Source organism: Symphalangus syndactylus, chromosome 3 (genome assembly GCF_028878055.3).
Source record: "Symphalangus syndactylus isolate Jambi chromosome 3, NHGRI_mSymSyn1-v2.1_pri, whole genome shotgun sequence".
In the NCBI taxonomy this organism is placed as follows: Eukaryota; Metazoa; Chordata; class Mammalia; order Primates; family Hylobatidae; genus Symphalangus; species Symphalangus syndactylus.
In genome coordinates this window covers 52,415,054-52,430,243 of record NC_072425.2, presented here as the reverse complement: position 1 = coordinate 52,430,243, position 15,190 = coordinate 52,415,054, and the positions used below count along the sequence as shown (strand labels likewise).

The following is a 15,190-nucleotide window of genomic DNA, read 5'->3' as shown; positions in this document are numbered from 1 at the left end:
AAAGGCATAGGCAAATACTTTCTCCTCTTATGCTCTCATCTCTTGGTAAAGAAATGTTCTAGGAAACAGAAAAATACCTGAGCGTCTGAGTGTGCTTCAAATTGAGCAGTCCCACCTGTGGCCTGATCAAAGGTGTACATGAGGCGGATGTCTTCATCGTGCAATTCATGGCCTTCCACAACAATGGTCCCTGTGGAGAAGCAGCTACACTGTTAATCAGCTTCCCCTCCTCTTCAAGCTGCCCCACTACCCGTGTATTATGCCCCTTCTTGATTAAAATTTCACAACAGCAAAGCCACAGGGGCTTCAGGAGATCATCTCCCTCTGACTCATGTCATGGTTGTAACCAAGACATGACAAACTTTCTTTAGATTACACTATGCTACCTTGAAGACAGTTAAGTCATCACCAGAATCTACTGTTTTATATAAACTCTCAGGTCCAAAGACATGACAAAGCTAAGGGAGGGCACCAAGAGGCAACAAATGCTCACCATAAACACAGAGCAGCAGGATACAATGAAGAAAATACAGTCCTTAGAAAGAAAGTGAACTTAGGTCCACTATTTGCTGGTTGTATGACATGGTGTTCTGCTACCTGCTGAGCAAGGTGTGGTGAGGCTAAAATGAGACGGGCAGTGTGTAATACTGAGCATGATGCCTGTTCAGGGAAGGCAGAAATGTGCACAGCTGCTGATGGTAACAACCCCGCTGATAGGGAGGCCCACTGTCGTCACTGATGATCACCTTCTTGGGCTCTGAGCACCAGGGTGTCATTTTTATGTTTACTTTGTCTCTTTGTTTTCCATCAGTGCAGAACAATCCACTCAGAAACTAGGCTTTCAATTTCAAATAAGGTTTATCTCAGGAATTTTTTTTTTTTTTTTTTTAGACAAAGTCTCGCTTTGTCGCCCAGGCCGGAGTGCAGCGGCGCGATCTCGGCTCACTGCAAGCTCTGCCTCCTGGGTTCACACCATTCCCTGGCCTCAGTCTCCCGAGTGGCTGGGACTACAGGCATCCGCCACCACACTCGGCTAATTTTGTGCGTGTGTGTGTGTTTTCAGCAGAGACGGGGTTTCACTGAGTTAGCCAGGACAGTCTCGATCTCCTGATTTTGTGATCTGTCCGCCTCGGCCTCCCAAAATGCTGGGATTACAGGCGTGAGCCACCACGCCCGGCCATCTCATGAATTTTTGATGCTTTGGCTATCTGGTGAACAATTTTGATTTGTGGCTTGAAGGCTCGTAACACTTTGTTATTTTAATATTTTGAGTTGATTAGTAATTAGTAATAACTTGAGGTTTAGCTGCTAATGTCTTATGTTTTATTAATTCTATCTAAATATTATGAATCCTCAAATCTCTCTTCTCAAGACATCTCCCAGCTTATGGTTTTCAACTTCAGAGGAAGCCGTAACAATAAACAGCTTGTGCCCCAGGATAGTTACAGGATGTCAGACAGCCACACTCAGACCATGTATGATTCTAATCATGGCAGAGCTGCAAATTTCTGGGCACCCTGAAATGCTCTGTATAGGGGTGGCAAGATAGGGCTGATTCCCCTTTCCTAATCCCATCATTTGGTTAGGTACCCCCACACATTTTTATATTACCCTACACTTTCCCTTTATAACACTTATCAAAACCATAATTATTTTCCCAAATCTTCACTATCAGCAAGCACCATGAAAGTAAGGACAAAATCATCCTAGGCTCCAGGGATCCTCCCACCTCAGCCTCCAGAGTAACTGGGATGGCAGGCGCATACCACCACACCTGGCTAAGTGTGGTGGTATGCGCCTATAGTGATCTCAAGTGATCTATCCATCTGGGCCTCCCAAAGTGCTGGGATTACAGATGTGAGCCACTGTGCCCAAGTATTTTCTTTCTAAACTGTAAGAATTATTTATAAGCATTTTTATCAACAGGAAAAAAAGTTTTATTTAAGAAAAGGATGGCCAGGTGCGGTGGCGCACACCTGTAATCCCAGCAATTTGGGGGGCCAAAGGCGGGTGGATCACCTGAGGTCAGGAGTTAGAGACCAGCCTGGCCAACATGGTGAAACCCTGTTTCTACTAAAAATACAAAAATTAGCCAGGCGTGGTAGTGCGTGCCTGTAATCCCAGCTACTTGGGAGGCTGAGGCAGGAGAATCACCTGAACCTGGGAGGCAGAGGTTGCAGTGAGCCGAGATCGTGCCACTGCACTCCAGGCTGGATGACAGAGTGAGATTCTGTCAAGAAGAGAGAAGAGAGAAAAGAGGAGAAAGGAAAGGGGAAGGGGAAGGGGAAGGGAAGGAAAGGAAAGGAAAGGATGTGATATTAAAAGTCAAACAGTAGCCTAAAAAATATCCCTCAGCCTGAGGACATGAATGGTGCCCTTGTCTGTGTAGACACCTACCAGTCTTCTGGAACTGCTCCAGCTCCTCACTGCTCAACTGCTTGATGGACGTCATCACTGCCTTAAAGGCTCCCTTCAGACGCTTCCCCAGGACCATGTGATCTGGTTCTGCCCTTAGCCGAATGCCATACTTGTTTTTATCTGTAGACAGTGTAACTTTTCGAACATTCAGTTCCTACAGTTAGTGCACAAGAGGAAACAAAAATAAGAAAAGAAAACATGTGTTCACACAAAAACGTTATGTCCACAGCAGCATTATTCCTAACTGCCAGAAAGCAAGAACACCTCAAGTGTCCATCAACCATGAATGGATAAACAAAATGCAGCATACACATGCAATAGAGTATTTGGCAATATGAAGGACCGAAGCACTCATACATGCTACAACATAAATTAATGTGAAACATTATGATAGGTGAAATATGCCAGACATAAAGATTACAAATAGTATGATTCCACTTATATGAAATGTCCAGAGAAGGCAAATCCAGAGACAGCAAATAGGTTCGTGGATGCCAGGAAATGGTCAGATATTGAGGGGAAAATGGTGTGTGAATACTAGTGAATACTGGGTTTCTTTCTGGGATGATGAAAATGTTCTAAAACTATGGTGCTGGTTGTACCATTCTATAAATATGCTTAAAAACCAGTGACTTGTATGGTAAGAAGAAAATGTTTGTTATGAAGATCTATCAAGACAGTTGAGCATAACAGAAAAAGGACTCCAGAACCAGAAATATAAACTTCATCCCTCAGAGGTAACTTTTGTGTAAGCAATTGCAGAGCACCACAAGGTTAACTATCAACTAAGCAGAAGATCAGTTAAACAGAACACATCATGCTTCAGTCATGCTACTGAGGATTACTGATGTGGCAGGGATGGTGATGGCACAGTAGCAGATGGGAAAATGAGAACAGCTTGAAGCAAATAATACGGAATGTTTAGTTTTGCCATTATATTTACCTACATTAATTAATCTCATTTTAAGTGAAGTAGTTAACTTCAAAATTTTTCAGCTGGGTGTGGTGGCGCAAACCTGTAATCCTAGCACTTCGGGAGGCCGAAGTGGGAGGATCACTTGAGCTCAGGAGTTAAGAGACCAGCCTGGGCAACATAGTGAAACCCCATCTCTACAAAAGCCCGTACTTCTATGCCTAATCTCCACCACTTGGGAGGCTGAGGTGGGAGGATTGCCCGAGCCCAGGAGATGGAGGCTGTAGTGAGCCAAGATCACATCACTGCACTCCAGCCCGGGTGACAGAGCGAGACCCTGTCTCAAAAAAAAAAATTTCTATTTTGTGCATAGCCACAGGTACTAATTTCAGAATTTACAATCTAACTTTTGGTTTCTAATATTTCTCTGGAACTTTCAAGCAACTGAAAACCAAATATAGAAATTAACATTTTCTATAATAATGATTTTAAATATCACCTGTGAAAAGAATAAACAATGAAATTTTAAAAAATATTTGTTTTCTATCATCACAAAGAAGATGAGGTAAAACATATTTGTTTTTAAAACATCATGGAATAAAGATGTTTTAAAATATCATAGAATAAAAATGTTTAGGAAGACAACTGACACTATAAACTTTGACCGCAAAACTCCACTTCTGGAATCTATCCAATATCCATACACTGATATATGCAAATATGTACACACAAAGCTTTTGTTTGTAATCAGAAACCTAAATTTCAAACAATAGGAGAGTAATTCAATAAATCATGAAGCAGCCAGGAAGTGAGACTCCAGGGAGAGATGGGGTGGAGAGAGGCTCGCTATGCTAATGCTTCGACTTTTTACATGCGAGGGTACTTGTCACTTGCATAATTTGGAGGGACAAAGTTTCTTTGGTAGTTATCAAAAAGTACTTCAGAAGGCCAGGCACAGTGGCTCATGCCTGTAATCCCAGCACTTTGGGAGGCTGAGGTGGGCAGATCACTTGAGGTCAGGAGTTTGAGACTAGCCTGGCCAACATGATGAAACCCATTCTCTACTAAAAATACAAAAGTTAGCTGGGCATGGTGGTGGGTGCCTGTAATCCTAGCTACTCGGGAGGCTGAGACAGGAGAGTCGCTTGAACCCAGGAGGTGGAGGTTGTGGTAAGGCACCACTGCACTCCAGCCTGGGTGACAGAGTGAGAGACTGTCGAAAGAAAAGAAACAAAAGTAAAGTAAGGGAAAAGGAAAAGGAAAGGACAGAACAGAAAAGAACAGAACAGAACAGAACTTCAGGGAAGTGAATGAAGACGACAGATGATAGGTAAAGAAATTCATTGATCTTGAAATATTTTTAAAAGAATTACAACAAATTTATGTTGATTCCAAACACAGTGTAAAATATCATGGATTATTAAATTTGTTATGACTATATTAACAAAAATAAATTATACAGTCAATATGTACTTTGAGGATTATTCATCAAAATAATGTTCTAAGTCTATCCGTACCAAAAAACAGACAAATCATCTACCTTACCTCAATGATATACTTCTCCAAAGACTTGATATCTTTAAGAGCTTCTGGATCTTGATGGATAACCACAATTTCTTTCAAAGGATACTAGGAGGAAAAGGGAGGGGAAAGTTCACTCAGCAGCCAGTCCTCTATAACTGCAGAAAAATGGAATATTAAATGTTTATTTGAATCTCAAGCTCTAGTCAGGCTGGACTAGTACTAAGTCATTCACACCCTCACTGCAGAAAAGGAAAAAGGCCATTGGTGGAAGCTCTCTATATTAAGAAAGCATTCCAAAGACTTAATTATTTAGGTCTGTGCCATGTAAAATAGAAGTACAATTTCAAACCTTTATGGGAATAGTTTTTCGGTCTCTGATCACTCTTCCAAGTTCAATCACAGACTGCATCTGAGAGACTGCACTCTCTGTTTTCTTGTCAATCAATTCTTCTCTGAGTGGTAGAGGTAGGAATACGAAAGAGTTTAGATTTAAGAGGAGAAAACTGAAGGCACTAGGCATGCATAAGCAAGGAAGAGGGTCAGGCCAGAGAAGTGTGGCTAGGCCCTCCTGGAGAAGCACCAGGGGAAGGGCAGCACAGTGCCTGCCGCTCAGCACCCGACACCTCCCCAAGGAGCCCCCATGGGGCATGCCCACACCCCACCTGCCGCAGCTCTACAAAGGGGTTCCACACCAAGCATCATTGCTACCGTGTACCAAAGTGGGCCCCATCCTGCAGCCTGAGGAGTTCATGTCAGCTGGGGTGGGAGGCCAGGCACAGGTGGAGCTGGAGCAGGGAAATGCCTCCTCTTCCCCACATGCTTGAGCAACTCTCCCCTCCTTGGCACAGGTGAGGCTTATTTCTATTTGAGTCCTACCGAACACGGGGCAGCATGAGGTAGTGGATGCTGAGTGTGTCCTTGTCCTGAACAGAAACAGGGTCAATCAGCACCTTTAGATTCTGGTACATCAATTCAGTGAGAAAAGGTGTGTAGGGAGCCTGTATGAAGACACAGGACATCATGTCAGTCATATGCAGTCATCAACAACTGATCTCATTTATACTGAGAAACAACTAAACATGTTAGAGAATGACGCAGTAATATGCACCAAAATGGGCATGAGGTTACAAAACATGCCCTGTGAATGAGAAATGGCCTCATATCCTTGAAGCATAGCTGCAGGACTGTAGCTAGAAAAACCAAAAGCACCTCTAGAATTCTGAAGGATGTCTAAAATAGAAACAGGAGCACCTAATGATGTATCAGCCAAGTCAATATGCACAGAGGACTGACTGTCCCAAACCTCAGAAACCTCATCTGTAAACTGGGGAAAACACCCCCTGCTTCACAGGATGAAGGTGATGAGATCAGGCATGGAGAGCACCAGGCACAGCACCTTGTACAAAGCAGATTTTCCTTCGGTTAAAGAATAAATAGGAGCCTTATAACATATGCAGTAAAGGAAACAGGATAGAAAGAATTAAAGTTGGAGCCGTTCCACTTTTATATTATTTAACTAATATCTGAACTGATGGGAACCTATATCTAACAATTACTTGCACGTTTTCCTCTCAATGCTAAGTTAAAGTATTTTTTGTGATATATATATTTACTCAGACAGGTATTAGCTGAAGAACCTCCCCATTACTCACAATTATGGCAATCCACATTAAGATGAGGTATGTCTTACTTTGAACTGTAGATCCTCGTCCTAGAGCCAAGGGCTCTGACATATATTGTACTGCCAGAGATTGTTAGAAAGAATCTAGTATTTCTTAGTCCTTACTTAACATGTATAAGCTAACAAGATTTCTGAAAAGGAACCAGAGCTATAAGGTGTTATAAAACTTCTATTTCTATTTCTGGCAGAATAATACAGAATAGATATAAATGGAGGATGCTGCAGCAAGTAGGTGCCGAAGGCAGCCCATAGGCCAAAGGGTACTAGAAAGAAGCCAATCATCTTACCATAAGTCTGCAAAGAGAAAGCAGAACACTAAACAAGGTTTCCAGGGCCATGACACAATCCTCCATCCCATTTTCACCCTAATGAGTAAAAAGGCAACATAAACATTAAACTGCTAAAATAAGTGTTTACCATTAAAAAAGTAAGTTTATTAAAAAGAGGCAATCTTCAAAGAGCATGCAGCATACAGACAGGACACGAGACAGAGAAAGGAGAAAGGGCCACGACCACAGGCCATCCACGGTCGGTGCCATCAGGGTGGCCCTGCAGGTGAGTGCAGGAGGCCTGGCCAGGATGTGCACCTGCTGTCCCACTGACTATCCCCACCTGAGGCGAGCTGATAGGGAAGTAGAGCCTAACTGTAGGACCCAAAGGCTGAAGGTAGAATTGATCTACCCACAACAGACAGAAACAGTTGCTAACCGAAAACTTTAAAGTACCTTTAAATAAGATTTCTTATGTTAAAAAAGTATATACTGTATATTAAAAAAATGCCAATTCATCATAGGAAAAACAAAGATAATGAAAAAATTTCAATCATAATTAAGTTATCCAGAGACAACTACTGTAAGCATCTTAGCATATGTCCTTCTAGATATGTGTGTGTGAGATACATCTGCACAAAAATGAAATTACAGTTGTGTTGCAGGCTTTTATTATTAATGCCTTTTAAGACATGACTGGCCAGGCGCGGTGGTTCACACCTGTAATACCAGTGCTTTGAGAGGCTGAGGCCGGTGGATCACCTGAGGTCAGGAGTTTGAGACCAGCCTGGCCAACACGGTGAAACCCTGTCTCTGCTAAAAATATAAAAATTGGCCAGGCGTGGAGGCGCACACTTGTAACCCAGCTACTCGGGAGGTTGAGGCAGGAGAATCGCTTGAACCCCAGAGGCAGAGGTTGTAGTGAGCCGAGATCATGCCACTGCACTCCAGCCTGGGTGATAAGAGTGAAACTCCGTCTCAAAAAAAAAAAAAAAAAAAAAGACATGACTAATGGGTAGTGGGAGCCTTCATTGGGCCTGCGGTAAAGAGACTTCCCTCTCTCTATTATGTATCATTGTTATTTATGTACCTGGCTTAAGTCCTGAGACCAGGACCTATGCTCTGCTCATCCTAAACTCCCAACAGCTACAGAGGAGTTCTGTCCACAGTAAATAGTATCTGACTCCCTTGTGGAGGAAGGAAGTATCCCTCTCAATATTAAAGCCATATCTGCCAATATTTTTATAAAATATATGCATGATTTTATTTTGAATTTTAAGAGGTCTGCTCAGTGTAGTCCTGTTTGTGCCTTGACATTCTCCCTCCAATATGACATGTACATAATTGTGTTATGAAAATAATGCAAAATGACTTTGAGAACTTATAGATCCCTAATCCCTCAAATGACAAATATAGTTAAAATGCAATGTAAAAGGAAAAGAAAAACAAAGCTTCAAAAACTGAGAGCAATTGAAAATGTTCCTCTCCCTTCTGGCTATTCTAATATTTCTTCTACTTTCAAACTTCATACATTTTTTGCTTTTCCCAACAGCAGTCTGCACTTACCTTTAATCTTCTGCGGTTCATTCTAACATACCAATTGGTCAGAATATCTACAAACTTGACCAGGCGAGGCACCACAGTATAAAGCCTATAAGCTAAAAGTAAGACAAGTCAATCAGGCAGCAAGTGGGTTACCAGGCATCTGGGGTGGGGAGAGGGCTGGATACAACAAAGAAGAGGCAGCTCCTTCCATGCAAGGGCCTCCACTTACTAAGGAGAAAAGAACCAAAATGAAGTAATCATGTAATGACCGTTTGTTGAGGATGTGCTACATGGCAGTCAGAGTGTTTAGGGGTGCACACAAAAAAATCACCATGTGAGCCACATGCAAATCCCCATTGGTCAGTGAGAAAAGCCAAAAACTCCAGTATGTGTGGATCAAAGTCCAAGGCTGTCCACTACACAACTGTAGGAAGTGCGGTTTACACGGAGTTGTGCAATTTGACAGCATCAACAGTGCCCAACTTCTTTCCATTGTATTATACTGTACTTCAACTAAAAGACAAAAAGCACAAATCAGATGCTAAGAGGCACAGCATAGGCCAGTGATTCTCAAACAAAAGCAATTTTGCCCCGTGGGAAACATTTGTCAATGTTTGGAGAAACATTTTGCTTGTCACAACTTGGAGGGTAGCATGGTGCTACTGGAATCTAATGGGTAGACCCAGAGATGCTGCTCAGTTATAATGCACAGCACAGCCCCACCACAGAGGATGATCTGGCCCAAACTGTCCATAGTGCTGCAGTTAAGAAACTCTGGCACAGGCTATGAAGAATAGAACTGGCCTTCTAAACATTAAAACAGTCGAGTAAAAACAGCATCAGAGGTAGTGAAGGTCTTGAGGAATTAGGAGGATTTGAAGGGTTCCCTGAGAAACTCAGATCAAGTAGGAAAGAAAGGGTGTTTAGCCAATTGTCTGAGGCAAGGCTTATTTTACGGATTCTCATTCACCTCCCCTTTAATTAATACTCTTTGTTACATAAAAACAAACACCAAAAACAGAAGAATAAGACCAATACTTAGAAACAAATACAATTTATATAATGAAAAGAGTCCAGGGAGTGTTAATGAGGCTTCTGGTCTAAGCTAAGAGATGAGAAGTTGCAATGGGCAGAACTGCTCTCTGCTGCTTTTCACAAAGACCAGAACTCAGGGGCCAGTGGGCTGAGCCCCAGGCCAGAGTCATTAGCTGGTCACACTTTCTTCGACAGGTGATTTCAGTAACTGAGACCTGTCTAAATGATTTCTAGGGTTCACGGCACTTTTTACCTTCCAGGAAGCTCAGGTTTTCCATGTTCTGGTTTCAACTCTGAGGGAGTAAATGAACCCAAATGAACCCCACATACAATGAATAAACATACAACACACGGGGGCAGCAGCAGCAGCCACCACCCAGGCCACCACCACCCTGTGAGGCAGGTCCTCTCACACCCACAGTGCTGCTGAGGGAGTGGAGGAGATGAAGCTGACAGGCCGGCAGAACCGGGACTTAAACATGACCCACAAAACGTGGCTGCCAATCTCTAGTTTCCAGGCAGACCAGGCTCCAGCCAGGATGCACACTCTCCAGACCCAGCTTCACAGGAGGTCATGGCAGCTGGTGCCTAAATACTGAAGGGGGTTCAGGCAACAATCCCCACGTTTCCCACCCACTCGTATCACTCAGGAGGGAAAAGCGGACACAGGTGTGAGCATGTCTGGGGAGAGTGTGCTGGGCTCCCAGTGCTGCCCTCGCCAAGGCAGCAATCAGCCTCACACTCACTTCCATCTTCATCTATGTCTATCTGAGCAACAGCTGGACTGTCGTGATCCTTCTACATGTTTAACAAGGTGGACAAATCCTGTAGCAGTCCTTCTGTGCTAAGTGGGGCAGCACCGCCTACTCCAGGGAGCAGCACGTGCCCATATCTAGGCTAATGGTGAATCCCAGGTCTGCGGCGGCCGCTGCTCCTGCCCAACAGCAGCAGGAACCACAGAGCCCTGTGAGGGTGGATTTGCCTTGCCCTCTTTTGCCCTCACTGTGACCCAGGGCCTCTGCCCACCCACTTTAGCTGATTGTCTAAGGTATCCTAGATTTCTCACCTGGACCTACGGTTGTGACTATCTCAAATCTTAAGGAAGCCAACATAATGTACTTTTTGAATCTCTATAAAATTACCCAACAAACTCACTGTTGTTAGTTAACAGAAATACAGCAAAATGTCCATTTCATTATTGTTCTTCTGACTTTTCTAATTTTTCTGGAAAAGAGGGGGACTATTTAGTAATGAAAATAGACCTAAAAATAAGTTATAAATGCATTAATAACAAGTATTATTTATTGAGTACCTATCATCTGCCAGCTACTTTATGTAAATCGTCTCTACTTAAGCCTTACAAACACTACTGGGCATTCTGCAGATAAAGAAACTGAAGGTCAAGATAGACTGAATAAGAATGGCATCTGATGGCACAATGGGGTGATTACAGTCAACAATAATTTCTTGTACATTTAAAAACAACTAAAAGGGTATAACTAGGATATCTGCAACACAAAGATATGATAAATGCTTGAGGTGATGGATATCCCATTTACCCTGATATGATTATCACACACTGTATGCCTATATAAAAATATCTCCTGTACCCCATAAATATATACATCTACAATGTACCCATAAAAAAAAAAAAGGAAATTGATGGTCAGACTTCAGGCAACTCTCTGGATTGGGAACAAGTGGTAGAGTTGGGCTCTGAACCCATGGCTATCCAGCTCTAAAGCTCTTCTGTGGAGCGTTGAGACCACAAGGACACCCCCTAAAGACAGAATTCCCCAGGGCTGTTTTGTTTTTTTTTTTTAAGATGGAGTTTCGCTCTTATTGCCCAGGCAGTGGTGCAATCTCGACTCACTGCAGCCTCTGCCTCCCAGGTTCAAGCAATTCTCCTGCCTCAGTCTCCTGAGTAGCTGGGATTACAGGCGCCCGCCTCCATGGCCAGCTAACTTTTTTTTTTTTTTCCAAATATATTTTTAGTAGATACAGGGTTTCGCCATGTCGGCCAGGCTGGTCTCGAACTCCCGACCTAAGGTGACCTGCCTGCCTTGGCCTCCCAAAATGCTGGGGATTACAGGCGTGAACCACCATACCAGGCCAGAAGTCCCCACATCCTTGAAACAAAGATATCACGACAATTAACAAGCCTTAACAAAACTATATGAGAGGTAAAAGGAAACAATTATTTAATTTTCTGTATCTCTCAATATTTCCACTATTAAATATCAAAAGGGCAGTTACAAAGAGAATAGTCCTTATTCCTGGGAGGGAAGACCAAGAGAGACTCACCTGCCATTTCAGTCTCAAAGAAGCCAATGAGAGACTGCATGAAGGACAGGATCCACCGGTCTGTAATGTTGGGGCTTTCTCTAACTGTGTTCTCATTGTAGAGAAATTCTATTTCTTCCTCCTAGGAATGAACAATTAATGAAACACTTGCACACTTGGGGAGAAAGTTACTATGAGGAAATAAACTTAAACAAAAACAAAAAGAAAAAATCCCAGACCCTACTGGCAATGTGAATTTCTGATTTTCAGCAATATTTTCAAGATAAGCACGAATGTGGGACATTAAGTCCTCAGTTAATTAATTATGTTTTGGGGTAAACTGAAGACAGTTTAGGAAAACATTACTTCTCTGCACCAAAGAGTAATTATGAATTGAGAGATATTCTAAAATCTTGTCAGAAAGTGTAGGATTTAGTTACTTTAAACCTCAGGAAGGAAGGACAGTAAAACTGTCTAGGATTGAATGATTGTCCACAAACTGAAAATGAGTACTGGGAAATAATTTCCATGCTAAGGCTGTTCATTTTACTCAGAAAGTTCTATCCCACTCTTTCTGCTTTGCAAAATCCTCCTTGATCTTAAGTCCTTGCTCCACAAACAGAACTCATGTCCTGCGTTGTTTCTCTGGCAGCACCACAACCAGGCTAGCAGGGCAGTGATAATGTGACTCTCCCTCTGGGTTTAAGCCCCTGATCATGGAGTCTGTGTCTTGCTGGTATGTTCAGATGGGCCCTGGCTGTGGGGAGCTTTGACCCCGCCTGTATTCCTGAGTCTCGCACCAGTGGAGGCCTGCAGAGTGCACCTGCCCAAGGACTGTTGGCCCTACTTGGCAGAGAACCACATGCAGGACAGGTGGCAGGGCTGCAGAGAGGAGGAATGCTGGGAGCCTGGGGAAGATGACTGCCCTTCTCAATTCCTGGGGAAAGGCTACTCTGAGAGCCTCAGGTGAACATGATGTGTCCTCATTAGCAGAACAACCAGAGCTCAAGGGGAGCAGAAGTAAGTCACCTGCCTGCTGGAGTGGGATGACAAGAGTTCATTTTTCCAACCAGCTTTTTGAACTGCCCAGAGCTCCACCTCACAGCTTGGTGAAGGGAGCGCCGTGGAGACACGGCAGGCACACATGCAGCCCCCTACAGCCCATACCTTCTGGAGCCTCAGAACGTTCTGGATTAAGAAGCGATAGGCATTGTACCATGGGAGCAGTACATCCTTAAGGACGTCCCGCACCCCCTCCTCTTTAAAGCGGAGGTTTTCTGCTCTCACCGCAGGGGAGTTAATCAGATATAATCTGGAAGAGGGAGAAAAATTAGACAGAAAAGGTACTTAGACAGTAAACCAATTATTACTACTCGACATATTGAGAGAGCAAGATGAAAATCAGTCCTATTTTCTACAAAAGGGGGGAACTATGAATACTTTTTGAGTGGTCAATTTAAAACTCACAAAACTCACTCTCACTTTCTGTAAGAGATCTAGCAAATTATGTAGAATCTCACACCAAAATATGGCACCGTATAGCACAGAAATGCATCTTATGCCACTCTCACTGCAGGACCAATGGGGTACACCAGCACTAAGAGAAAGGCTGGCCTGATCCTCGTCAAGAGCCACTGTGTCCTTCCCATGGACATGACCTGCATCTGCTGCTTGCAGAGAGAGGGACTCACAAGGAAGAGCCTTCACAGAGCAGAGTCTTGACATCCGGCGGGCAGAGGTTAGGGATGCTGCTAAACATCCTATAAAGAACCAGCACCACAGAGAATTGCCCAGCCCAAATCGCCAGCAGTGCCAAGGGTGAGTCTAAGAGACAGTGGAGAGTTAGGGGAGAGCCCCACTAATGGCTCCTGGGCAACACAGGCACTATGTGAAGGTGCTGAGTCACAGGCCTGGGCACTGGTCTCATGCCTAGGACATAGAGACGCTGAACAAGATCGCTAGGTACCTTTCAAATTGAACACCGTGTGGTTTCATGATTACAGCTACCTCAAGCAGTGGCTCAAATTTCTCCAAAAACTTTTCAATATGAGTTTTTTTATTACCTCTAGCATAGATATATCTCGCATGGCTCTGTAAGTACAAAATTAAAATAAATGATGAAAGAGAATTCTAATACCAACAAGACAGGGAACCTAGAAAGGAAGTAAGGCAGAGGCAATCAGCATCTAGCCTGGAGAGAACTTGGGACAGCTCAACAACATCCAACACAGGTCCTCTTCCTCAAACAGACCTCTAGGTTTAAAAATGCCTATATTATTTAGAAAACTATTTTGGGGGTTTAAAATCAACAACCATACCAATAAAACATCCAAATAACAGAGATACGTTGCTAAAAATCTAACTATAAACCAAATCTAAGAATAGTGACTAATAGTATAGGAGATGCTTACATAAAAAAACAATAGATACACACAATGCAAAGCACTGGTTTGTACCTGAGGGCATCAGCACCATACTTCTGGATGACAGAAACTGGATCTGGATAATTCTTTTTCCGTTTGCTCATTTTTTGGCCATCACTTGTAAAACAAAAGGGAGATGCCAATTAAGTAAGTCAATATCACAGATGATCTTGTTTTAAGGATACAAATCATTTGCAAACAGGAATACACAAAAGGAAATGGGAAGGAGTAACTTAGACAGAAGTTAGTGCTAATAGGCCGGGCGCGGTGGCTCACGCCTGTCATCCCAGCACTTTGGGAGGCTGAAGCAGGCAGATAACCTGAGGTCAGGAGTTCAAGACCAGCCTGGCCAAAATGGTGAAACCCTGTCTCTACTAAAAATGCAAAAATTAGCTGGGCGTGGTGGCACACACTTGTAATCCCCACTACTGGGGAGGCTGGGGCAGGAGAATTGACTGAACCTGGGAGGCAGAGATTGAAGTGAGCCAAGATCGTGCCACTGCACTCTAGCCTGGGCAGCAGAGCAAGACTCTGTCTCAAAAAAGAAAAAAACAAACAAACAAACAGTGTTAAGGTACAATGGTAAGATATTTTGTTAATATTTGCAAACTTCTTTTTGAATATCATAGTAAGTCCATGAGGAAGCTTCAGGGTAGACTGAAGAAGAAAGATGTGTCAGAATATATCCCAGAGAAATGAAAACTTACATTATCATAAAAACCTATAATCAATTGTTCACAACAGCTTTATTCACAATTGCCAAACATTAGAAGCAACCCAGATGTCCTTCAAGAGGTGGATGATCAAACAAACCATGCCATACCCATAATACAGAATGCTATTTATCCATGCAAAGGAATGAACTATTGGTATGTGCAGTCATCTGAAATCTCAATGGAATTATGTGGATTTAAAAAAAGCCAGCTGGGTGCGGTGGCTCATGTCTGCAATACTAGCACTTTGGGAGGCCGAGGCAGGTGGATCGCCTGAGCTCAGGAGCTCGAGACCAGCCTGCCAACATGGTGAAACCCTGTCTCTACCAAAAATACAAAATATTAGCTGGGTGTGGTGGTTCATGCCTGTGGTCCCAGCTACTCGG

At 43.2% G+C, this 15,190-nt stretch overlaps 2 protein-coding genes across 9 annotated transcripts in view; both read right to left on the bottom strand.

Moving 5' to 3' along the window:
* IARS1 (isoleucyl-tRNA synthetase 1) overlaps positions 1-15,190 on the bottom strand; it is a 79,009-nt gene that overhangs the window by 28,446 nt on the left and 35,373 nt on the right. For 6 of the 8 annotated variants that reach the window (XM_055271957.2, XM_063636231.1, XM_055271956.2 and 3 more), the window contains exons 18-27: positions 14,125-14,208; positions 12,836-12,980; positions 11,690-11,810; positions 8,372-8,463; positions 6,824-6,901; positions 5,732-5,853; positions 5,205-5,307; positions 4,877-4,960; positions 2,398-2,572; positions 78-190 (exon numbers count right to left, since the gene is read on the bottom strand). In XM_055271957.2, the coding sequence (XP_055127932.1) occupies positions 78-190; positions 2,398-2,572; positions 4,877-4,960; positions 5,205-5,307; positions 5,732-5,853; positions 6,824-6,901; positions 8,372-8,463; positions 11,690-11,810; positions 12,836-12,980; positions 14,125-14,208 (1,117 nt within the window). The remainder of the gene's footprint in view (positions 1-77; positions 191-2,397; positions 2,573-4,876; positions 4,961-5,204; positions 5,308-5,731; positions 5,854-6,823; positions 6,902-8,371; positions 8,464-11,689; positions 11,811-12,835; positions 12,981-14,124; positions 14,209-15,190) is intronic. The other 2 variants (XM_063636228.1, XM_063636227.1) reach the window with 1 other exon arrangement.
* Positions 1-15,190, bottom strand: part of LOC129478496 (isoleucine--tRNA ligase, cytoplasmic-like) — a 216,281-nt gene that overhangs the window by 190,834 nt on the left and 10,257 nt on the right. The gene's annotated exons all lie outside the window — the stretch shown is intronic.